The sequence below is a fragment of the Vulpes vulpes genome, chromosome 9 (assembly GCF_048418805.1).
Source record: "Vulpes vulpes isolate BD-2025 chromosome 9, VulVul3, whole genome shotgun sequence".
Classification (NCBI taxonomy): Eukaryota; Metazoa; Chordata; class Mammalia; order Carnivora; family Canidae; genus Vulpes; species Vulpes vulpes.
In genome coordinates this window covers 28,286,769-28,312,232 of record NC_132788.1, presented here as the reverse complement: position 1 = coordinate 28,312,232, position 25,464 = coordinate 28,286,769, and the positions used below count along the sequence as shown (strand labels likewise).

Sequence of the window (25,464 nt, the reverse complement as noted above, 5' to 3'; positions counted from 1 at the left end):
GAAAAAAATAGGTCCTCGATAGGGTTACATCTATTCTATAAGTAAAACTTGACAGGAGGAAACCATAGAATCATAGAACTAGAAGGAATATTTAAGACCAACTGGGCAAATTTCCTCCCTTATAGCTAAGGAAAATGAGGTTAAGTGGGGTGTAGTGACTCACCCAAAGGCATGTGGCCAGTTAGTCCTCAACTCTTGACTGTGCATGTCATCGAAGGTTATTTTTAGTGTTTAGTTGCTACCCTTAACTTTAAATATACAAGTGAATGATATATTCTTCATATAAGTTCATGGAGCATAGGTGAAATCTCTAGAAAAAGAGGAAAATTATCAAGAAAACTGCTAAATTTAATACAGAACTGGACACCAAAATTTCACTTACAGACAACTTTTCATTCCCTATTGCCTCACAATGATACAATAAACTGTGGCAAAAACTGGCATATTTGAAGTTGTGTTGACTTGTCCAGGTTGTCAGGATACCACTCAGCAGGCTTTAACTAGTAGTTTTGTAGCCACCAACCAAAAAATTTTACTAGTTCCCCAAATGTCTAAAGAAATCTGCCTGTTTTATAAAAATACCATAAACCCTCTTGTCATTATTTAAAACTAAAGTTCAAATGGGATCTTCAAAGATACTGTGTTTGAATTAAAATAACATAAAATCATGTTTAAAATCATTTTAATAATATTTTAGAAATAAATCTAAACATTTGTTCATATAAAAGAAATACAAAATGTTTTTAATTTAAAGCCATCTCCACCATCCCCAGTAACTCCGTTGTATGAGAGTCTAATTTGCTAATTAGACTGATGATACCTGTCTTCATTGTGAGTTATGGGCAATTAGAAATTACAACTAAACTACTAAAAGAGAATGGACCCTTCACAAGGGCAGTCAACCAGATCATTATTCTGAGGCAAAGCAACCTAATGATTACTGCAAAGTTCAAACTGAAAGAATTGAACAATAAGATGACTCTATTTGGGGTCAAACCCTTTGTGCTTTATGGATACCATACTATTCTTTTAGTACATTAAAATGGGTTTTGATCAAAGAAAAATCCACAAAATCAGATAATGTGCCTAGAGGGAAAGGAGACATGCAGAGAGAGTGCCCCCTACTCTGCCCCACCCCCACTAAATTCCAGAGAATTTCAGATAAACTAAAAAGTAGGGAAAGTCCATACACCTAGGTAATAAACAACCCTTTCATACGCAGTTACAGAGAATGAGTCCTCCTCGCCCCAGGAGGCCCCTATTAGTCCTAGGGGTCAGGGAGGAAAGAACTAACTACAGCCCAGACTGCCAAGACCAAGACCAAATTCACAGTGGTACTTGCCAAAGACCAGGAAGGCTTCATGAAAGAACACAAATGAACACTCTTTTGGTGGGTTTAACAAATGTTCACTTCTTTCATCCCCAGTGACCATTGTGACACAATTTCCAGAAGACACTATGTTTCTGCGGTCCACATAACTGGTTTACAAAAAAAAACTTCTAGAATGACACTTGTTTGTACATTGGAGATACGGAAGGATTTCAGTGCCTGAATAAATTACAGTAATGAGATATGGTGTGTCTTCTTAAACATTTATTACTATGAAAAACCCTGACCAAACACAGGCCTTTCAAAAGTAGCATATAGAGAGCTCTAGGATCGATCACTTGCTACTTACTCCTTGCCTTTGATTGCAAAACTGGGTGCAGGTTTCTGCTTTACTTCCCTAACAGGTTAGTACAATCTGGTCTTATTCACAGGTGGCACTGTGTTGTGCCATCCTTTGGAATTTTTCTCTGCAGCTTGCACAGAGAGGAGCAGGGGAGAGAAAGCAAAGAGGAGAGTGGGGGGCAGAAGTTAGTCCCTTTGTATGGCACACCTGTCTTAAAGAGACAGAGATGCTTTGGAGTCAGCCTTTCGGTTGAAAAGCTATGATACTGCCGTCACGTTTTATGTGTTCATTTATTGCTAGCCAAAACCTTTCACTCTTTAAATTTTCCATAAATAGAATATGATGAATTATCAAAATCTCACCAAGAAACAAAAATCCTATGTTTTTCATCTTTCAGACTGAGCATTCAAAGGCATTTCTTCAGCTGGAAATGCTGTTCTTTCTCTTCATAAGTACAGGCAACTTAGGAGGTCTCCAATTATTGACTTACTGAATGAGCACCGTGAGGTCTCTAACCAAAAGCTGGACCCTCTACCACACTCTAAGTGGAGAAAATCCCCTGATTCCCTTCATAGGTAAAGAAATTCAGGCCAGGAGAATTTACATGACTTATTCATATATTTCACTGATACTGACCTAGTACCCACTTAGGTCTATTCTGACTTCAAATCTGTAATCTTTGCATTTGGTAGTATGATCTCCATACCTCTGTTCATTACAGGAAGAAGAAAATAGAAGGGAACCAATTTGGTGCTAAAACACTTGTTAAAGATCCTACCAATATTCTTTTATAGCAAACATTAGAAAACTAAGTAGTTTTTTACTTGATCCATTTGTAAAGCATAGTTATGGGGCAGTCAGAAAAAAAGGAAATTGAGCTTTTGGTTTTTTTGTTTTTTGGGTTTTTTTTTTTTTGTGAGAGAGAGAGAGAGAGAGAGCACATGTATGTAGGTGCACAACGGAGGGAAGAGAAGAGGGAGAGGGAGAGAGAGAATCTCAAACAGGCTCCAAGCTCAGTGATTTGCCTAATGTGAGGCTTGATCTCAGGACCCTGAGATCATGACCTGAACCAAAATCAGGAGTAGGACATTTAACCAACTGAGTCACACAGATGCCCTGGAAATTGAGATTTAAAAAAAAATACTACATAAATGAGAAGAAATAAAAATAAAAATTTATGCATAGAGAAATTCCAATATGAGTAATTCTGAAATCTGTTAAATTGGATTGCAGGGAAGGGAATCATAAATCCTTATGTGAATCCCTATTGCTACAGATCATAGAAGGAGATTTAATAATAATATTGCTTTTGATTGCACACATGCAGGGAAAGTTTGAAAGTGGAACTACAGAACATATTGCATACTAAGATTCTGTTTCTATGAATATTAGATATGACTTGTTAGAAACTCTAGCAAAGCCCTCCTAATGTTTTAGGTACCAAAGAGTAAAAGCATAGGATATAAGTTATATGAGTACATATTCCACAGAAAGACATCAAACACACTTACTTGGCATTAAAGATCTAAGATATTAATGCATTTTACAACAGCCAGGAGGAAATGTTTTTGCTCTGTAAATAAGCTCTCTGATTCGATTTGGTTCCTACAGTTTGTTTTTAATTAGGCAAAGAGACATTTTTAAAATTTTTGTTTTCTAACCTTAAATAGCTAAGTTCAAAATGATTGTGTAGTATCTATCTACCTTCTCCTTTTCCTGTCTAATTTTAACAGCAAGTCAGTCCTTTTTACACTTCCATTCAGAAGATGCTAAACTTCTTTATTAGTTTCCTTTTACCCTGGGAGCAGAAGGAGTGGGGGAGAGAATCTGTTTGGTTCTTGTTGATTTGAGAGATATAATTTTTTCTGGTGGTTTTATATGCATTATTTTCAAAACACAGAAATAGGTATGGCTTTGCTGGAAAGAGCCCTCTTGTTGAAAAGAACCCATATGCTGGAATGTTCATCTGACTTTACACAGCAGGAACCAGAGGGCCAATGCTCATTGTGGCAAATGCTGGCCAGGATTAAGCATGGTGGCAGCTGGTCGACAGTTGGCACATGGTACAGCTCTCGTGGGTCTATGTCTTCTACAGTGTTGAAACAAAGGGCAGTATTTGCAGTTTATGAAGCCTTTTGGAAAACATAAAGTAAAAGAAAAAAACCCTCTGGACATAAAATCTTATTAGCGTCTTCACTCGAGATGAGGAGAGGAGAAAAATGGATGTAAGCTTGGATTCATCATTCACATACACTTAATGCATAAACACCCACGGATAATTCTGTTGCAATTAATGTTTTATGTTCTTTCTCTACACTCTCTGCTTCATTCCTAGAACACTTGAAGGATAAGTTAGAAGAATATATGGCCCGATTTTCCAAAGTCAGGATTGTTCGCACCAAGAAAAGGGAAGGGCTCATCCGGACTCGCCTCTTGGGAGCATCTATGGCCAGAGGAGAAGTCTTGACGTTCCTGGACTCCCACTGTGAAGTCAATGTGAACTGGCTGCCCCCACTCCTTAGTGAGTACGCATACTAATGGTGGCCTTTTGGGGACCAGGGGGGCCTGGGGAATCACCCTCCTTCATAGGGAGTTTGTGGCTTGCTTCTGTTCAGATTGCAATCAACAAAGACTAGAGATCCCTTCTACCGTTTTTACAGTGAGAGCCTTGACTTCTGTCTTAACCTCGGCTAAGGACCAGTAGGTAACTAGACAACTGCATTAAAATGGACATTTTAGTTACTACCAACTGCAATCTAACTTAAGGCTTGAAAAAGTTTCATTTAATTTAAACTAACTAAATTCTCCTTTATTGTTCTTATAATCATTAGGTAAATAATAAAAGAAAAAAGTGTTTTTTAAAAAGATTTTATTTATTTATTCATGAGAGACACAGAGAGAGAGGCAGAGACATAGAGGGAGAAAGAGGCTCCCCTCAGGGAGTCCGATGTGGGACTCAATCCCAGGACCCTGGGGTCACAATCTGAGCCAAAGGTAGATGCCAAACCATTGAGCCACGCAGCAGCCCCAGAAAAAAAAATATTTAAAAGCTCTAGTTCTAATTACAGTAAGATTAAAACACACTCACTCACCACACACACAGAGCTTAACAATGATTATAGAACTGTTAATAAATGAGGAAAGAAAATTATTCACCCCTAGAATACAGTTCAAGTGTAAGTGCTCTGTCATTTTCTAGGATTTGTAATGCCAGTTCTCCTAGCCACTTCTGGCATGGCTCTGGGGCCCTAAATATATAATCTCCCAAGTTTACGTAGGACCCCCTCAAACACTCCAAGCTACTATCCAGATGACACATCTCATAATGCTCACAATATGGCTGAAGAGTAGGGAAAGAAGAAGCCTCTCTATCGCATCACAGTTGAACTGTTAGAAACATGAAAGAAGTAAAAGGCATTCAAGCTAGAAAACACATGTGTGGCTCAGTTGGAGCTTGACTCTTCTGTTTTTTACTTCACAATGAAGTCAGACATAAAGTCCAGTAGTGGACGAGGAATAAATTGCAAGCTTGGAAAAAAATATATGTTTCTAAAAAGCTCTTGGTGTGCACATACCGTATGACTCCTTATTCTTTTAGATTTCGCTAAATCAACTTTTATTGTAAATATATCCCTGGCCTTGGAGCTAAAGCCAGTAAAAACTGCCTTTACAATAAGCTGCCTCAGAAAGAATGATTTGTTATTGACTACTGTGTAGGATTTCAGCTGGAACCAGCAAAGCTCCATTAGTAAAAGATGTGGGGGGGAAATCAATTGAAACTGTGTAGGATTTAAGACAGGAAATGACCAGCAACTAACACCACACCGCATCACCAGATCCACACATACCTACACAGATGACTGCCCAGCCATCGTAATCAACAGGAATGTCTCAGTGCTCCTGCGGCCAGAGATTCCTCTGAGCTTTTAATTAAAAGTACCTTGTCCAAGGACATAGCAATTTAGAGTTTCATCAGCAACAGTGAGATTCCTGCAAACTGAATTTGACCTGTATGCTGTTGAATACTCAAGGAAGTCAGCAAAAGGCCTAATTTATTTATGAACCAAAGCAATTCCTAAATGCCAATTATCAAGCCTCTGATTGTTCATATGAATCCAACAGGAAAAGAGAGAGAGAGAGAGAGCGAAAATAAAGAGAAACTCACTTTTTCTCATTAAAACATTTCATTTCCTGTAGGCCTGATGGATAAGAAATGATTCAAGCTCAGGATCACTATCTTTTTTTATTTTCCTCTATCAGTGCCTTGACACATCATCCAAAATGAAAAAACAGGCGGAGCCACACAGTTTCTTGGTTCATTTTTCACCTTGGGATTATACCTGAATTTCAATTTCCCATTAAGAGTCTGTTTGTTTGATCCCTGGAAATTGAAATGTAGGCACAAGCCTTAGATGAAAAATTAGTCATGCTGCTTTCACCCTAAGCTAGAACAGCTGGATGAGAGCTGAAAGGAAATTTGAAGGGAAAGTTGACAGTTAATTTAACATACTCATTCTCTTTGGGTCACCTTGGGACTCCTTGTTGGTCAAGGAACTTGTAAATCAACCTGATTCTGAATTTGATTGAAGAAAGTCACTGAAACCTTAATATTAAAACACCTGCAGAGAGATTTTGAACACCGCAATGATTGCCCCCTCTGCCAAAGACATCTATGGGGAAACACCATTTAGATAAAGATTAAAACCCATTACAAGACTTACTCAGGTGAAAATGGATGCTCACAGGGTGCTTGGTGAAGAATCACCTGAAATAGTGCTGGGGCTCTCCCTGTCTACGAGTTAGCTGAAATAATATTAAGGCAACCTCCAGGCTCTCAGAGGCCCTGGGGCCATGCTGTTTACTTTGCCACATACCAGCATTCTATATTCCCCTTACCCTGTTTAATCTTTTTTCTATCACATTTATCACCTCTGAACGTGCTATATAATTTAAAGATTTATTATGTATATTGATGGTCTTTGCTCTACTGCTAAAGACAGAGATTTTTGTGGTTGTTACTCATTGATATGTTCCCAGAACCTAGAAAAGTGGCAGGCATATAATTTCTATTCAATAAATAGTTGTTGAATTGGAAGGAAGGAAGGAAGGAAGGAAGGAAGGAAGGAAGGAAAGAAGGAAGGAAGGGAGGAAGGAAAGAAGGAAAGTATATATAAATATGGAGGGGAGACCTTCTACAGAATTCTGTGGTTTCTCCACCCTGCCTTATCAGCGTCACCAAAATAATAATACTAAGATAACCAAACCTCATTATTTCTAAAAAATATGTTTTTTAAGATATTTGAATGTATTTTATTCTGCATGCCACATCAGAGTGTCCAAATAACCAGAAAGCAGATGTTCATACTTAAATTCTGTCAGACAATATGCTTGTTATAATAAATATCAATTGAGTGCACATTCTTGGGAAGAAAGTACAGTTGGCCCCTTAAACTACACAGAGATTAGGAGCACCAACACCCCATACAGTCAAATATTCATGTGTAACTTTGGACTCCACCCAAAACTTCACTACCAATAGCCTAGTGTTGACCAGAAGCCTTACCAATCACATAAACAGTCAATTGACCCTTATTGTGTATGGTATATGTATTATATACCCCATTCTTACAACAAAGTAAATTAGAAAATAAAATGTTCTTAAGAAAATTATAAGGAAGAGAAAATACATGTATAGCACTGTACTCCATCAGAAAAAAATATATATTTATAAGGGACCTGTGAAGTTCAAGTTCGTGTCGTTCAATAGTCAACTGTATGTCACATGTAGCTGTTCTAGGAGACCCAAAGTAGGTAAATGCCAATTCCCTGTGCTATTAAAATCTCACAGTAATAATATTTACATGGAAAAGGAAGGAGCTGGAACCAGAAAAGATATCCCATGAGAAGTACCATGATGGAGAGCTAACTGATTTCAGGATTGGACCGTTAAGTAGTTGTCGCAACCTAGGTTTTGCTCTCGAAAGATGAGTGACCTTCAACAAGTTATTTCACTTATCTGAGCTCAGTAACCTCATATGTAAATTGACAATGACAGTAGCAGCCACCTTACAAGGTTGCTAGGAGGATTAGAAATAGCAAGAGTATAAAGCACTTAGCAGTTGCTCAAGAATTGAGTAGTAGCAGGAATAGTAAGAGTAGTATCAGGCCATCTAATATGTTTTGGGATAGAATGAGGAAAGATAAAAATGTATAGCTTTGATAAACAGAGTCTATGTCAAAGGAAAATGGCAAAAGAGAACTTGGCAAAATCTCTGGTAATCCTGAGAGCAAAGAATTCTGTGTGTGATGTGTCAGCATTTAGCGGGAGAGCAGCCATCATGACCATTATAAGATTAGATACTAAAAAACAACAACAAAAAAACCACACATTAAATTAAATATTTACATTTTGGAACCTCAAGAAAGCAGGACAATATTTTCTCAGAAGCTCCTGCTATATGCTTGAAGGAACACAAGTACTGTTTATACTCCACACATATTGGATGCACTATAAAATGACAGATTGGGGACAGGTCAGAGCAAAAATGTGACAGAGGTAGAGCTAAATGGACTTCTGCAAGTCTCTCTGGGACATAACTTTCTTAAAGGAAAATACAACAGCGCTAATTGTACCTAATCACTGTCCCATCATGTTAAATCCAGGCTTGGAACAGATTTCACAAAGTGCTCTAACAACAGGAAGCCAGGCTACAAACATCATCCCTGCATTAGGAAGGATTTGTAGGATTCTCTTTGCTGAAAAATGATAGATGGCCTAAGCAGGCATGTCATTTCCTATTTTGTGCTTTCATTTTTCAGACCAAATTGCACTAAACCACAAAACCATCGTGTGCCCCATGATCGATGTCATTGACCACAATCATTTTGGGTATGAGGCACAAGCTGGGGATGCCATGCGAGGCGCCTTCGACTGGGAAATGTACTACAAAAGAATCCCCATCCCTCCAGAGCTCCAGAGGGCAGATCCCAGCGACCCTTTTGAGTGAGTAGTGGCTGAGGGAGGGGCCATGGGAGAGAGGGCAGGTAATTCATTTCAGACATGTCAACTTGATACCTGTGAGGACAATTATCTCTAATAAAATGGATGAAAACAGGTGGCGACAATATCCACACCTTGGAGAAAAGTCAGACCTACAAGTTGTAGCAAATTACAAGCTGCGCTGAAAACATGGATCACCCCTTGTCAAACTTTGCTAGGCATCAGACGAAGTGTGCCTCTATGAGACTCAGGAAAATGCAGAGTTCGCTGAAAATTCATATTCCCTATGTAGATACTCTCCCAGAATCCTCTCCTTCTCTTCAGTTCTCTCTATTCTTTTGCCTTTTCCCTAAAGAATCATTTAAATTAACTATTTTACTTCATGTTTATTGGAAAATTATATAAATATGCAGCAGTGTTTAAGCCTCTGTTTACACTCTGTTGGGAATTAAAAGGGAAAGCAGTCCTTTTGAGTAGGTGCTCTCATACCTTAAACTTGGGCAATTCAATCAAAATGATATATCCAATGTAATCATTGATAACCCTGCCATTAATTTAAGTTCTATATAGATAAGAATCTGCAATAATCTTTTGGTTTCTACAAAGTTAAGTCCTTTTTTTTCCAGTGTGGACATGAGAATTGTGCATGTCAAGAAAAAGAAAAAATATATATATATTTAGCTTACTTTGGCCAACTCTTAGGACCATAAATGGTGAATGGTTAACTTTGTTCAAAAGTTAGCCCAGAGACTGCCCAAGGCATACTATGATCTATTTCTCAGACTGTACCCTTTCGATCATATTAAAATTGTCACAATTTTAAAACTGTTATATATGTTTTCTCAGGACAAGAAAAATGTCTGTGATTGAAACTTTGCATACTTTCTAAAGGTCTGTTTAAAATGTGTTAAAATCAATAATGTCTTTTCATTAATAATATGGCCAGTAAAGGTTTCAGTGGAGAAGCTCCCAAGCATAAAAACCACTTCTGTAACATTAACCCTTTAAACTACAAAAAATAAATTATAAACATCGGGAAAATGTTTCTTGCAATTCTAGTCTCTAGAGAGATAAACTCTCAGGAAAGCTGAGGGGATTTCTGAAAACAGTAGCCTGATAGAAAAGGAGACATAAATGATTTCTTTTGTAATATGAAGCACGCCTATCAAGTATCCAGAATTTCTGAAGGCCTCATCATACTCTGAAATTGCTGGAGAGTTTTTTGAGAAGAAATTATAAATTCCCATTGTTTCTCTTTCAAATGCTTTGGCCAAGATTTCAAGGACATTCAAAACTACTAGAAAAGGTCTTTAGAGATGGAGTTTCCAGTAAGCAGTTGAAGAGGGCTGGAGAGATGTTCATTGGGCTTTCCTGAAGTTAGCCATCCAAAAACCTTGGCAACAGGGCTTATGGGAAGGATTTAAAGCCAGGTTGAGGTTTGGGGGAGGATACTACAGGACCCTAAATATGGTGAAACTGCCATTGGATGGCAGCTGACTGGGGAAGACCATAGTCTGATTTCTGCTCCCTGAGGCTGCCATGTTTTCAGGGCTAGTATTCACTGAAGATGATTTTCCAAATACTCTAATAGTGACTGGCTTATAATGACCTTTTACTTTGCTTCCACTGCAGTAGCTGAGTGGGGCTCCTGCTTTGGCCAGAAACTGGTTCACACTGCCTACCAAGGGAATCTGGGTTGGGGAAAATTATGAAAGTATACTCAGTCCCTGCACTGACAGTTGAAATGTTTTGTCAGGCAGACCCTGGCTGTGGCTATCACCCTATCAGGCACCTTGCTTAACCCCAGAGCTTGCAGAGTTGGTGACTTTCAGAATTAAATTACCTCTTGTTCCTGTCACCTACTTCGGCAGATGCTTTCCGTCAAAGATTGCATTTGTCTCTTGAATACTACTGCTTTTCTGGCTTTTAAGTCCCTTTGATTCCTAGGAATGTGGACACTTTAGCCTTTTGTAATAAATGTAGCTTCCAAGAGATGTCCACTTTGATCTTAAAAATTGCATTTGCCTTTCTGATAATAAAAGAATGGTTACCCAAGCAGCTATGAGCAGTGTATCAGCAATTCCATTATCTCCATAGTCACCTGTATGTGTTCATAAACAGGCAGACGTGCTTTAGGCTAAAACTTGCTTCTCTAGTTGCAAAGCTTTAAGATACACAGAGTGAATGCAGTCTATGTAAATATCTCTCTCATGGACTTTCATGCTTCAAGTGGCTTCTACGAGGGGTGTGTGATTTTCTATGGGAGGCGGGGAGAGGAGGCTAAAAAGACAAGAAGAAAGGAAGTGAAGAGGAATATGAAAATGCATCTCAAGCCCCAGGACTTTCCATGCAATATATGTGCAAACTTTATCTTTTTGCAACAAGTTTATCAAATGTCCGAAGGGGCAAGATCTTCATTTTCTCATTTATTCTGCCATTATTGAGTTTCTGGCTGTATTGGCTATAATAGTGGGTTTTCTTAATCTGCAAATCCTGTGAAATTAGTGGGGCATGAACAGTAATTATTAATGAACTGAATTGATAATTTCAGGGTATTATACTAATGCATCTGTGTTATTTCTCAAATGTTTGGCTTAAGTTACAATGCATATATGGGTCAGGGTATAAACTGCATTCCTCAATATAGGTTACATGGTTGAAAGAGTTCAAAATCTATCAACTTCCTAAAATGGGAATCAAGGCCTTCAACAATCTGCCTAGGAGGGGAAAGGAGAACTTGCAGATAACTTGGAACACAAGAAAAGATTTATTTACATTTGCAAAGGGATATGGTTTTCAGACAAACTGCTCCTAGAATATGAGAGAAAACACTATTTGTAGTTCAAATTATCATATGGCAATAACAATTCTAATTGGATTGAATACATCTGAAAAACATTCTTGTCTTCTGAAAAAAAATGCAGTACTCGCTTTTTCTGATGGCTTATATCATGATGTAATGCTTTTAGGAAATTCTTGTTATCCGTGGATTTTATAGTTTCCTTATTCCTGGTTTATCTCTAATCCCGGGCACTTAGTAATGTAAGCTTTTTCTGCGTGACAAAACACAATATGCTCCTTTAGTTCATGATGACAAAGAGGAAGATGTACATTTGCTTTCTGACCACTAACTTACTTCTCCAATCTTATCTCAGGATCTAAAAGTTTAGAAAAGACCAAGAAGAAATTATCTTATACAACTTCCCTTTAATATAAGCAACCACTAGACAATGTCCAAGAAAGGTGACTGGCCTCTTTTTAGACTTGTGAGGAAAGTAGCATTTGCTACCTCAAAAGATGGTACATTCCATTAGACCAATGGACAGAAACTTTTTCCCTTATACTAGGGAATCTGCTTCCCTAATCCCAAGTTGTCCTACTTAAGATACAAGGAATGTCTAATTTCTCTTTGATGATAGAGCTGTTAAAAGTATTTTAAAACAGCTGATATGCTTATTCCTCCAAGGGGGAAAAAAAAGGAACTTCTTTTCCTTTTCTGGGCTCAATACCTCCATGCCTTTCAGGTACTCCACAATCCTGTGAAAGTTCATGCTCATTGATGTAAATGTTCAACATAGGTCAATTCACTTTACTACTGTAGTCTCATCCCCATTTCCCCAACTTGTTCACATGGATAGCATGAAATAGTCCATTTACTGTTATCAGGGACTCAGGCCCTAAGGTATGAATCTGTCAATCATAGAAATAAAGTTAATTTCTAGGGAATTTGCACTCCTAGATATCATGCTTCCTTTTGCCTAAGTTCTCAAGATCAATTCAGCAGCCCATTCAATTTTCAACTTTGTTGTATTTTTCAGAATCCACCTATCTCCTGTCATTGATTTGCAGATAAATTGCCTTCATTTGGTCAGTCTTCCTCAGGCAGATCTTCACAATTCCTCAAGGACTTCTAAAACTTGGAGCTTTAGTCATCATGAATGGAACTCCTATATGTGGTCATTAGAGAGGACACACATTCTCTATTGTCTGTCCATATATATCATCAATTTCCAAAATTTAAAGAATAAGGATATCTACACCTGAGGGGAGAATAACTTTACAGGCTACAAATGCCCATTTATTGTCTCAGAAACCCCTATGTCCACAGACACATCATTTTGAATGCAGTGACTCCTCATCTAGGCCAGTTCCTAACCTACAAATACCTCAAGGCATGAACAGTAATGCTCTTAGCAGGGTGTGAGAACAGCTGAGATCTACTTGGTGCTCTGCTCAGAAGACCATGGAGTCAGGTTTGTGTTGACTAGCAGGAAGAAGAAGGGGTTCTTTCACCTTTGGTGGGCACAAAAGCTTCACTTTATTAATACAAAGAAGAGAACAATTGACAATGAAGTTACTTGTTGCCTGAAGTAAACTAGCTTTTGTCAGATTTTAAGGATTGCCTTGATTAACATTCAAAATGTTAACATCTCCCTTGGGTAAATTCCAATGGGGACTGAGTAGCACCTTAGTTTACTCAGAATTTGAAAGGAAAGATAATCTCTTTTACTCAAAGCTTTTTCCATGTGGTTTTGATCAAATAGGTCACCCTGAATTGAATCAAAATTAGTAAGGAATAAAACTGTCTCCCCATGGAAAAAGGAACTGGTCAAATCATGAACTTACTATATAGGATGTAAAGAAAGAAAAGGTGACTTCAAAGGTCTTCTCCACTTTCATCTTGCGAATTGAATCTGATATTGCTCATTTTCCCTTTTTTTCTGTTCAGCCCTTATTGGGCCACTTTAACAGGTGGCCATCTGTTTGGTTGGGTAGGAGAATGTTCTTTCACTCTACTTCTCAAGCTAAATCAATATTCTCATAAATTTTGCTGTGATCTCCAAGTGCATGCTTCCACACTTTGCCCCCTTTCCTCAAAAACTGAAATTGATGCCCACAATCTGCCACAGGCCTCAACCTCCAAACAGATAATTCTCTATGAATGAGGTTTTAAAATTGTAGTCTCAAACTTTTAAGGGGATTAGGTTGAAAAATACACTCATCAATTTAGTCTAGTGATGAATTCCAGGAGTGAAATAGGACTTTAGCTTTCCAAAACCTTGCTTGAACTTCACATTATTCCAGAAGACAATTTATCTAGCCAAATAACATGTCTCAATAAGCCTATGCAATATGCAATACAAAACCTAACATTAGTCTAGCATTTCACACTATGTAAAGCACTTCATCACATTATCTAATTAATCCCTTGTAATATCTGTGGCACAGGAAAAAGTAGCTATTGTTATTTTTCCGATTCTGCAAATAAAGAGACAGTGAAAAAAATTAACTAATAAGAGGCAACTTCAGGACTTCAATCGACATCTTCATTGATTCATTCAGATCTCAAATTTTGGGTTTAATCAATCTCATAGGATTCAAATCAATGCTTTCTTTCATTCATTCAGAGTTTAAATCCTAGAGGTAATCAATACTTTTCCTCTCCTTTGCAGAGAAACTTAAGCACCCATTAAGTGAAATAGTTTTATCAATTAATGTCTCATAGTGAGCCTGTAATGAGAGCAAGAAAAGAACCAGATTGCCTCATTGCTCGTACTGTGTTCTTATCGGTAGACCGAACTAGAGCTGGTAGGTTGAAAATGTCAGCTTTCAGTTTCTTCCTAATGAAGGGAAATGTCAACAATGCCAGCTTCTGATCTGTTTATAACAAGATCTAATTCAATATTTGACAACCGCAAAAGGACAAAATGTTTAGGGGAAAATGCTGCCAAATTCCTAACTGGTGTCCTAACTACAGAGGGTGAGAATAAAGTAACAGAAATGGCTCAAGGGTCTTAAAAAACTAATTAAAACATTGAATAAAATCGATCTTCCTCAAAAGCCCCAAATGAAATCCCACTGAAGACTTTTTTTCTTAAACGCGAAGTAAAATACTGTTTCACAGCAAACTTGTTAATTACCGGTCTCTCCCATCTGAAGACCCCTCCTCATGGCTTGCTGTCTCTGGGCTCTTCGGCCGCCCTAGTCCTGGATTTCTGGGGGAATCACCATCTATAAACAATTCTCACTAATGGATCATGAGAATACTTCTCCCTTCTCAGGTCTGCTCCCCAGAAAATGATTTCCTTGCCTCCTTCTCCATTGGAAATGATCTTTACCGCAGGAAGATGCTCCCTACTATTTTCTTCTATCTTCAGCATCCAGAAAAACATTAGTAAATTAATTCCTAACTTAACAATCACTGCCATTATTCTAGTGGCGCAGTCCTGTTCTTTCCTTTACCCTGCTCTCTTGAGATAGCAGGGTTTTTGAGGCAACTCTGGCTTTTTGGTGCCCCCTTTCTGGTTTCTAAGCATGGGTTTGGACTTTTGAAACTTTTGTTTCTACCATTGCTCCTGTGAAGAGTTATTGAATGACAGGAGACCTAGAAGGTCTTACTATTTTGAAAGGAAGTGAAACTTAGTCCTTCATCCTGAGAGAGATTTTTATCCCTGTTTACCAGTCGCCCAGGACTGTGGTCCCAGTGGGACCCTGGGTCACCCTACTCTTCTCTACCCAAACATTGCCATGACTGTTGTTCTAACTAGCTCCCATCCTTTTCTATGGTAACATAATCTCTTGAACCTTGGACTTCCCATTCTTTTTTTTAAACATTTTATTTATTTATTCATGAGAGACATAGAGACAGAGGCAGACATAGGCAGAAGGAGAAGCAGGCTCCCCACGACTTGATCCCAGGACCCCGGGATTACAACCTGAGCCAAAGGCAGACACTCAACCACTGAACCACCCAGGTGCCCCTGGACTTCCAACTCTTATTCTTGGTCTTGCTTCAATACTGCCAGGTTAGTTAGCCCCTTTGTCGCCAGACTTGAGACTGAATTTCTCATTTCATGCACCCCCGGGCAGAATCAGCCAATCACCTCCAGACCTCCAGGGCCATCCAACAGTTATCAGTAAACCTGTACCACTTAAGACGTAGCAATGGCTTCCTATGTGCCAAAGAACTGTGGAGCTCACAATGGGTTGTCCATTTACCAATTCTTTTGACCATGAACCACTTTCCTGTGCTTCCCAAACAGGTGTCCTCAGTCCATGTTTCCATCTCATGTTTGATAACTGTTTTCCATGTCCTTCCCCCCACTTCCCAAGATGTGACCTGATTCTACCTGCATTCACTCCTTATCTGGATTATTTTATGAGTACTATGCTCTGTGATATAATTACACTCTGACCAGATCTCCTGTTTGTGAAACCCCAGCTGTCTCTCACCAAACTTCTACTAGCATTTACCTGAGGAGAAAACCTCCATGAACTTGTGAAAGTATTGTCACAGCCTAGTAGTCAAGGTTCAGCCATATTTACTCTTCCCATGACAACCTCACACCAGAGTGTGGCAAAACTGAACAGAACCCTCTTTCATCACCCAGCTCTCTCCTCTCCTAGCAAACAGGAATATAGACTCAAGGCTTGCACACTGTCAGCTTTATTTTCTTACCTGAGGCTTTGCTGCTGAAATACTTGCTCCAGCTCTGCTGTCTTCTTCACTTCCTCCTCCAAGCAACCCCTCCTCTTTTCTGCTCTATTTATTGCTAATACAGGTACTAGAATGGAAACTCCATGAGGATAGGGAGGACTATTTTGTTCAATTTCTTCAGCCCTGCATCACTAGTACCTAGTTCCTGCTCATAACAGGCACTCAATAAGTATTTATTGAGTGGATGAAATAAATATTAAGTTCAGGAGAGGAAATGATCCAACAAGGCTGTGTGTATTTGAAGAAGAGGTGAGCTTTTCAGAAAAAGTAGCTAAGGAAGTGCTATGGCACAGTATTTGCTAAACACAATATTCATAGGGTTTCACGACACAGACTCATTTGAATACAAAGGAAATTCTTACAGGGGACTGATAGAAAATAAAAATAAATAAATACATTCTGGTTGAAACCAATCTTCAGAAGGATTTTGTTCTGCACATAGAAAAAAGAGAGATGGTAAAGGAATGCTTTAGGAAAAGCTATCTGGAAGCAGAAGGCCTTTCTGGAATAACATATTATAAATAACACAATCATTTTTAAAACCACAATACAGAAAGAAACAAAATCTTTAACAAAGAGGCAAATTCTCAATAAAGTAATGATATTAGCCTTTCAGTTCTATTTCTAACAAATACCAAGAGTCTATAAGATCTTGAGCTAATAAAGCCTGAGTGGCTCAGTAGGTTAAGCATCTGGACTCTTGATCTCAATTTGGGTCTTGATCTGAGGAGTTGTGAGTTAAGCCCAATGTTGGGCTCCATGGAGCCTATTTAAAAACAAAAATCTAGATTTTTGTCTAGATTCTGGGCAACATCTACAACCCATGGGAGCAGTGCACTATGAAGGAGCTGCCAGAAAGGTTATACTTGAGTGCCGGACTGGAGGGACCAGTGGACTTGGTGAAGATTATGGTCTTAGAGGGTAGATAGGCATAACAAGCTTGGACAACAGGTACAGATCTGAAGGTCTAGGTAAAAAATAAATCTTTACATGGGGTGTTCAGAGGAAGCCTTGAATGTTTATATGGAAAGAAATGATGAATTGTAGAATCTGTATCCAGGAGTCAGATGGCCAAGGCTTCATGATGCTGAGATGACATTGGGCCTGAGCAAAGAATCAGAGGAGAGAAGGGTTTATGACTTGACCAAAGAGCTGGACAGTAGGCAACTAAAAAACTCTAGTCCTAAACTCTCTATATGGAAATAGAACACATTTGGCTGCAAGGGCTATTGGTCTGAACCCAATTCCATTATATATATCACTATTATTATCTTATATTATTATTTTATATTTTTACAATGATTATGTTATAATTATGATGGTTATATTGCCATCATATATACAATTACTATTACATAAGTTTTGCTTATAAATCACTTCAAATTGTTTTTCAAAGAGAAAGCATAGATATGAATCATAGGAGCAAAAGAAAAGAGACAAAGCCTGGCTTTGAGTCTCTGCTGTTGTCTTCTGAGGTGGGTAGTCTTCATCCAGATCACATGCAGCGGTAGGTAAATGTCTCAGTCCGATCAGGTTGCTATAAACAAAATATCGCACATTGAGTGGTTTATAAACAACAGAAATTTAGTTCTTACAGTTATAGAGACTGAGAAGTCCAAGATCAAGGCACTGGAAGATTTGGTGGTGGTGGGAGGCCTCTTCCCAGTTCACAGTGGTGTTGGGAGGGATCCCTCTCCTCCAGCAGAAGGGGCAAGGGAGCTTTCTGGTTTCTTTTTCATAAGGGTGCTAATCCCATTCATGAGGGCTTCATCCTCATGATCTAATCACCTCCCAAGCTCCCTGCCTCTAAACACCATTGCACTGGGGGGCTAGGTTTCATATGAATTGGGGGGGAACACAAATATTCAGTCCACAGCAGTGAGACTGTGCTCAGAGCAGAGTCATACATACAACTGAAAAGATTCAGAAATGAGGCAATTCCTATCTCAATTCTCTAAGAAAGTTAGAGCAAAAATAAAATAGAGTAATGCATATACTCCCCTTGAGTCATATTAGAAAAGTAATATAATTTTATTTGCTTACCTGTAACTGAAATAGTTGGTCTTTATTGTTTGGTGTTCCAATTATCTATTTGTTGCCCAGGAGCAGTACCTAGAGTGAGGCCACATTCATGGAAGTCATGTTCACTGTTTTTTTTTTTTTTTTTTTTTAATTTTATTTATTTATGATAGTCACAGAGAGAGAGAGAGAGGCAGAGACACAGGCAGAGGGAGAAGCAGGCTCCATGCACCGGGAGCCTGATGTGGGATTCGATCCCGGGTCTCCAGGATCGCGCCCTGGGCCAAAGGCAGGCGCCAAACCGCTGCGCCACCCAGGGATCCCATGTTCACTGGTTTTAATCAAGACCATCATTCTTCCCATCGAAGAAATAATCAGAAAATGGTCGTAACGCCAAATGGCAGGGATATTATTTGGAGTTTTGTTTGGTTGGTTGATTGGTTGGTTTGGGGGTTTTGGGCTTTTTTTAATCTAATATTTCTTGGGTAGATCCATCCGGAACTATGTTAAGGAGGAGAGAATGTCTGTTTTTGTTTCTTGGAGTGCTAGTAAAAATTGGACAAAATGAACTTTGAGAAAGGGAGATTACATAGCATAACACTGGAAAGGCAGTGACCCAGCCACCTGTCAGGATGGAAGGCCTCATGCTGGCTGGGTGGTGGTGAGCCAAGGTCTTCAAGCTATAGTCTCTCACCCAAAAGTGACCTAGAGGACACCTTCCAGGTCAAACCCTCTTCAGTTATGGAACTCTGTGGCAACACCAAGATGTCTGTTGTTTACATTTCTTCATCCCACGTTTTGGCTTGTTCTTCCATCAGTGGGAGCAAGAATGGAAGACAAAGAGTGAACTTGGCCTAAATCTGGCTTATGGAGTCAGCTGAACCAGCGCAGTGAAGCAGAAGATTCAAAAGGCCAGACAGGTTTCCAGGCTGCACCAGACTGGGAGGAAAACTTATCCAGGGCTTTCAGAAGTGGTACACAAAGGAAGAAATTGAGCAAAGAAAGACAAGTTAGAAGTTAAATGAGACCCCCTAAAAAAGAATTTCGTCATTAGCCAGAAAAGAGGAAGCTGGCCTGAATGGCATAAGTGGAAGCTAACAGTGAAGGGCAAGGCAGTGTGTGACCAGCAAGAGAAAGTTGGGGTCCGTGCTTCCATAATGCCAACGTGGGAGCAGGCGATAGACATCCTATCTCTCTCCAACTCCACAAGTTTAAAAGTTAGAGAAGAAAACAGACCTGCCAAGTATTTTTCATTTGGTTAACACCACCCCAAGAATTAAATTTGTATTTTGTATAGTAATAAAAATCAGCATCTGGACAATAATTCTAGCTTCTAGGACAGGTCTCGAACATACAGTCACAACTCAAATGCAGGAAAGTGTAACCTTCATCTCTATAATTGAACCCAACAGAGCTGCCGAGCCCTGCTTCCATGAGAGTGAGCAGGTCTGCTCCTGGCACATGCAGGGTCCAGGCCAAGAGTGCAAGCAAAGGCCTAGGTGGCTTACGTCTAAATGTTTAGAAGTTATGCATCAAACTAGCACCCTACTGAATTTTGTTCTATCCTACTATCTTGATAAATAAACCCACAAATCAACCTGGTGTGTAGAATTCCCCTGTGAAGCTCTACGGGTTGTTACCGCAGTCTGCGGCAATATGGCCGCACGTGGCTGACCTCTTTCTCATTCGGCTTGTTCTGCCTGCATCTTGATGGCCTGTGGGGACATGTGGGCTGAAGCCCACATGTGCTATTCCATCCACAAAAATAGCCATCCTTTGGGCACCCCTCAGGTTGAAGCATAAACTCCAAGCCACAGATGGGGATCAAAGGAGATGTCACAGGCCTTAGAAACAGGCTTGGAACGCTTTGTATAAAGAAAAATGCAAACTCCCGTACATAGTTTATAAGAGGTTTGTAGGGGTACATCTCTTAGCCTCAGGGGTGACCCATCCCGTGGGGGGGAAACATTCAAAGTTGTTCAGAGCATGGTCTCTCCTTACTGGGTCTGAGGTCACTGGAGAGCAGTGAGCCCTTGATCTCACCAAGAAGACACCTTCTGATCCAGAATTTGGTCTCTTTCAGGTAGTTCCCAGTCAATTCTCAATTCAGACCCAGTCCATCCAAAATCTAAGTCCATATGAGGATTGTTTTCCTTTCCAAATTGCTCAGCTCAGATTTCTTCTAGTCTCCTTCTCCCTGGGATGACATCCTGGTACTAGGGATTGTCATGATAGGGGACATGGGCTCTCTAAAGTTTTGTATTTTTTGCTAGCCTCCTCTGGATTCAGATTGCATGTAGCAGATCTTTAAAAAGAGGTCTTTGTCCTCACTGAATACCTTGCTACAGTGTCCACTGCTGTCGCATCTCTGTCTTGTCTCTTGGCATGGTATGACCACCCTCCCTTTGACTTGGCCTTATCTACGTTCTAAGATTTCATTAAATACTAGTCCTGGAGACCCAGTTGCATGCTCTAACTGATCCCTAGCTTTGGTTCGTTCAGCCCCAAACCTCAGAGATGGGTTCTTTCCCTACATCGTGTCTATCTTGTCAGCTGTTCTGGATTTCAAGTCTTGTTTATGTACCTCCTGGCCCTTTCCCAGACAGACAAGAAGAACATCTGGCTGTCCTCCACACATATGCAGGCTACGGGGACCTAGAAGGCCCTATCTCATGCCCCAAGTCTAACTAACCACATCATACCACCCATTCATGCTAATAAGCTGCCTCGTGTTGGTCCAGGACCCCTCTTCTAGCTTCCAGTAGCCTCCTGCATTCCTTGTCTTGGGGACATATCATGCCAATCCTCCAACTTCAGTGATGTTCTCCTACGTGTCTTCACAATGTCTTCCTCTGTATGTGTATTAGATGAAACGTAGGGAAGAAAAGTTACAAGATAAGAGAGGCGAATGCAGATATCTACCACCCAACCAAAAGCATTGTGGAAGCAGGGAGAACAGATGGAGAGAAGGAGAGAAACAGGGCTCCGTCCACAAGGTCAGCAAAGAGCATGTCTATGCATCTGGCTGTGTCCTTAACCACTTCACACAGTAATTGCTGATAGTGATAGGTGCTAAATGAGTATTTGTTGGGTGAAGAAATGAGTAGAAAGTATTTACAGGAATACTTTGGTCTGATGAATATTTTCTAACAGTTTTATTTTAAAAATTCCCTAGAAGTTCTGGATAACTAAACAACTCTGAGAAACTAAATTAAAGAAATCTAATTCCATAAACTATGCTGAGTCTAAAAAATCAACTAACTTTGGGAGGCTGAAACAACTCCTTGAAAGACACATGCTCCAGTAAAGATTATGTAAGTCCAGAACTTCTTACACACATTCAAATAAATTCCACAGAAAGGCCATTAGACATCAATAACCCAGATAATTTGACCTTAACTAAGGTGATAGAGTGAGTTAAATATAGAGACAAGATATTTATTAAGACTACTCATTTAATAAATTGGTTAAGAGAGAATTTTAACTAAAGATCCTCTTTTGGTTTATATTTTCAAGTGCAAAATATAAAGGAATTCTTGTATAATGAAGGCTAAATTTTCCTAACTGAGAAAATATATAAGAACGATTGGCATTGAAAAGACGACTGATAGATAAAATCTTTAGAAACATCCTATCTTTTCAATTTGAAATTATTGTAGAAATCTAAACCAGAATGAGACTCCCGTAGCTGTAATGCTAAAGTGAGCCTAAAATAGTCAAAACTGCAGTTGGCACAGGTTATTGTTTGTGTTATGCTGCCACCTGCTGGAAAGAAAGGTAAATTGTTTTAAAAGCCTCAAGGAAAGGTCAAAATCCAGGGCTTTGTAAACGAACTTTTGACTCTTAAATTAAAGGTACTGCACCCCACAAATCAAGACACATAACCTCCAGGCCGAATGTGTAAAGTGTCACAAATTGAAGAAAGATAAAATAAACCCTGATTGTAAAATCATCAGGCAGCCACACTGTGGCATTATTTACAGGTGAGTTAATATAGTGACAAAATCTTTCTGATTATCTCGTCTCACAGAGTTCTCCTGAAAGAACAGAGGGACAGAAAAAAGGTAGATCCCAGAGATAAACAGCTGGCATGAGAGGTAGAAAACAAGACTGTGAATCAAAAGGCCTGGGTTCATTGATTTGCCATATGATTAATGAGAATCTGCTGTGCAAGCCTGGGGGCTGCAGTTAATACATTTTGATCTAGAACTCCAGCGTGATAAGAGAAAATTGAAGCCTTGTCTCTGCTCTCCCTGTCTGTCCCCTGATGAAGACAGGGACATAAACAAACACCTGCAAGCATGGTGATTAATCCTAAAGTGGATGCTTGTGCCAACTACTTGGAGTTAATCTGCCAAAAGGGACGGGGGCCAAGAAAAATCAGAGGGGGTAAGCTCCGAGTGGTACCTCTGAAAGATCAGCGCCCAAAGAAGAAGGTGGTAGGAAAGAGTTAGGGAAAGCAGGAGAACAACAGACTTCCCCAGAAAGGACACTGTGAAAAGCACTAGGGAGAAACAGATGGAAAGAGGAGGGACAGACTCTAGTCAGTCATGAAGGGCCAAGAGGAGCCATCACAGGCTTTCAGCATGGCCAGACCTCAGGTTGGCCATTTCCTTAATTTGTAATCTCTGAAAATTACTTCTCTAGACCTGATCAATAAAACACAAGAATATTGACCTTGATGGTTGCTGAGGTCCTAAAGCCATTGCACTGAGGTGCAATTCTGAGCACAAAAAAAAAAAGTCTAAAGTGATGTGAGGTTGTCTTCAAGAAACTGTTCGCCTTTGAATGAGGATATACCTATCAGAGGAAATGTTACTGTATCCCATCTCCCAAACTATAGGACTCCAAGGAAAACCCAAGCAAAGATTTAAAAAGTTATTAATCATCACTACAAAAATGGCTTTTGTCATCTGTTCAGCCAGTTCTTCAGTAATGGCCAGTTAATGGCCTAGATTTTTTTTTTTTATCTTAGACCTCACAACAGTCTTTTAGCTAATAATTCTTATCACCTTCATTTAACTGACGAGAAAATGGTGGCTTGTGCAAGTTGAGTGACTTGCTCAAGGTCACACAATTAAGTGGCAGCAGTGAGAGTCACATCTAGATCTGATACCACTCCAACATAGCAGAGCGACTCCCAGATGCCTCAGTATTTCTCTACAACACAAAAGCAGTAATGCTAAAATCTGCCTGTTACACAGTGTGGGAATAGTGGGAAGTTCATTATTTGCTCCCGGGTCTTCAACAACGTGAACCTGGGATTTTAAACAAAGATAGAATAAAGTTCCACTGATGTGCCTTTCCTGTATCACTAGCTTGCTGAAATATTTTAAATTGGACTATCCTAATGCTTTTGAGGCTCTAAAGGGCTTTTTAGTTTAACATTTTTTACTATCTCTACCAGTTACAAACCCCAATTTAATGGTCTGTATCTGTGATGGTGAAATAAGCTTAAATTACTACCATTCTCCACAAAGAAGTATGACTCTAAGAAACAGGCTTAAAAATGCCTCTCTGAAGCGTCTACATTTGCTGAGCAGAACTAACTCCGGGCCAGTCCGTGGGAGGCTGGCCTCCTCAGCCAGCGTGTAACTCAGACCCAGGATTAGACAACGGCCTCTCCGTGATGTGCTTCCATCCTACCAGTTCTGCTCCCAGCGCTGGGTGATGGTGTGGGTGGGTGCTGAGAGTGGGACTTTGTCTGGGCCTTGTTTCCATAGAAACCATACCTTATCAGATCTCTTCAAGGAGAGAGGATAAGATCAACCCTTAGCTGGGATGTTAAGGAAGCACTTCCTATTTCCTATTTCTCTCCCACATCCTATTTCTTCATTCCCACACCTGCCAAATAACTGCCTATACCCTGGCTGAGGAAACCCCAAGTGTTCCTTGAAGCACCCAGCCTGTGCCACTCATCAAAGGTCTATTACTTCAGTATAGGTTCACCTTTCTCCTCTTCCATGAAAATTCCCATTCCTTTAATATGATAACACTGGGGCACCTGGGTGGCTCAGTGGTTAAGCATCTGCCTTCAGCTTACCATGTGATCCCGGGGTCCTGGGATCGAATCCCACATCGGACTCCCTGCAGGGAGCCTGTTTCTCCCTCTGCCTGTGTCTCTGCCTGTCTCTCTGTGTCTCTCATGAATAAATAAATAAAATCATAATAATAATATGATAACACTAAGCAGGGTATTTGATGTTAAATTTTTTTGTTGTTTAAACTAATCCATACTAAAATATGCATCTCTAAAGGTACCTTTTACTTCTAGAACCTGGATGCTTGATTACCCAAGTGAATCCCTCTGAGCTCATTAGGAGATATAGAGAGGATTGTATGATTCTATAGGTGTCTTCCTCAAGACACAAAGATTTTTTTTTCAAATACTGCCAAACGAAATGCCATAATACTACTTAAAAATAATATTCAAAGTACGGTTGCTACTATTAATGATGATGCTTTACATTTGCCTAGCCATTTACAGTTTACAAAATAATTTCGTATGTGTTATAATATCCACTTTATATGCAAGGAAAGAGGTAATTAATGTCTTGTTCAAAGTCACACGGTCAACAGAAGCATAACCAAGAACTCTAAACTCTAATAAGCTTTTTCCATCCATGAGAAATGCTATTTAACAAGTGTTCTAAAAAGAAAACCAAAGATTTAGATGGTGAAATATGTTGCTCAAAACCAGGAAACAGGAAAATGGGCTGCTTCCAAAGTTACCTTCTAACCAACTTGGCAACCTGTGTGCTTAGCTCAGGACCTTTCCATTCCAAGTGACCAAAACTCTGCTCAGACCAGTCTCAGTAGAAAGGGGACTCCATGAACCCATAAAACCCAGTTGTGGGAAAGGCAAGGGTCTCACTTCTACAATAGCTCGACCTGGGACTTGAACACCATCTGGACTCACTTCTGTCTCTGGTCTCTGCTTCTCTCATCCATGTGGCTTCATTTTCCCAGGCTGCCAGACACCAGGGAACGGTAGCCACAGATAGGGCTTATCTCACCACCTTACAAAAGACAAGACTTGTCCCAGCCTGGATCATGGTTGCTCCTGACCCAAGCATTGCTGGCAGAGTGGATTGGCAGCCTCACAGAACCGCATGTGTGCTTGTGTGTGGTAGGGTGTTACTCATTAGGCCAGGGGTGTTCTTCTGGACTGACACAGTAACAAATGTTTGTTATGCTGCATAATCAGGTTCTAAGCTGGATATTGTATCAAGTTCATCAATAGGTGGATTTTTTAAAATTTAAAATGCCCAACA

General features: G+C 39.7%; 1 protein-coding gene across 1 annotated transcript in view; it reads left to right on the top strand.

Moving 5' to 3' along the window:
• Nucleotides 1-25,464, top strand: part of GALNTL6 (polypeptide N-acetylgalactosaminyltransferase like 6) — a 1,143,667-nt gene that overhangs the window by 935,802 nt on the left and 182,401 nt on the right. The window contains exons 6-7 of the mRNA XM_026017526.2: nucleotides 4,009-4,194; nucleotides 8,493-8,676. Coding sequence (XP_025873311.1) covers nucleotides 4,009-4,194; nucleotides 8,493-8,676 — 370 coding nt within the window. The remainder of the gene's footprint in view (nucleotides 1-4,008; nucleotides 4,195-8,492; nucleotides 8,677-25,464) is intronic.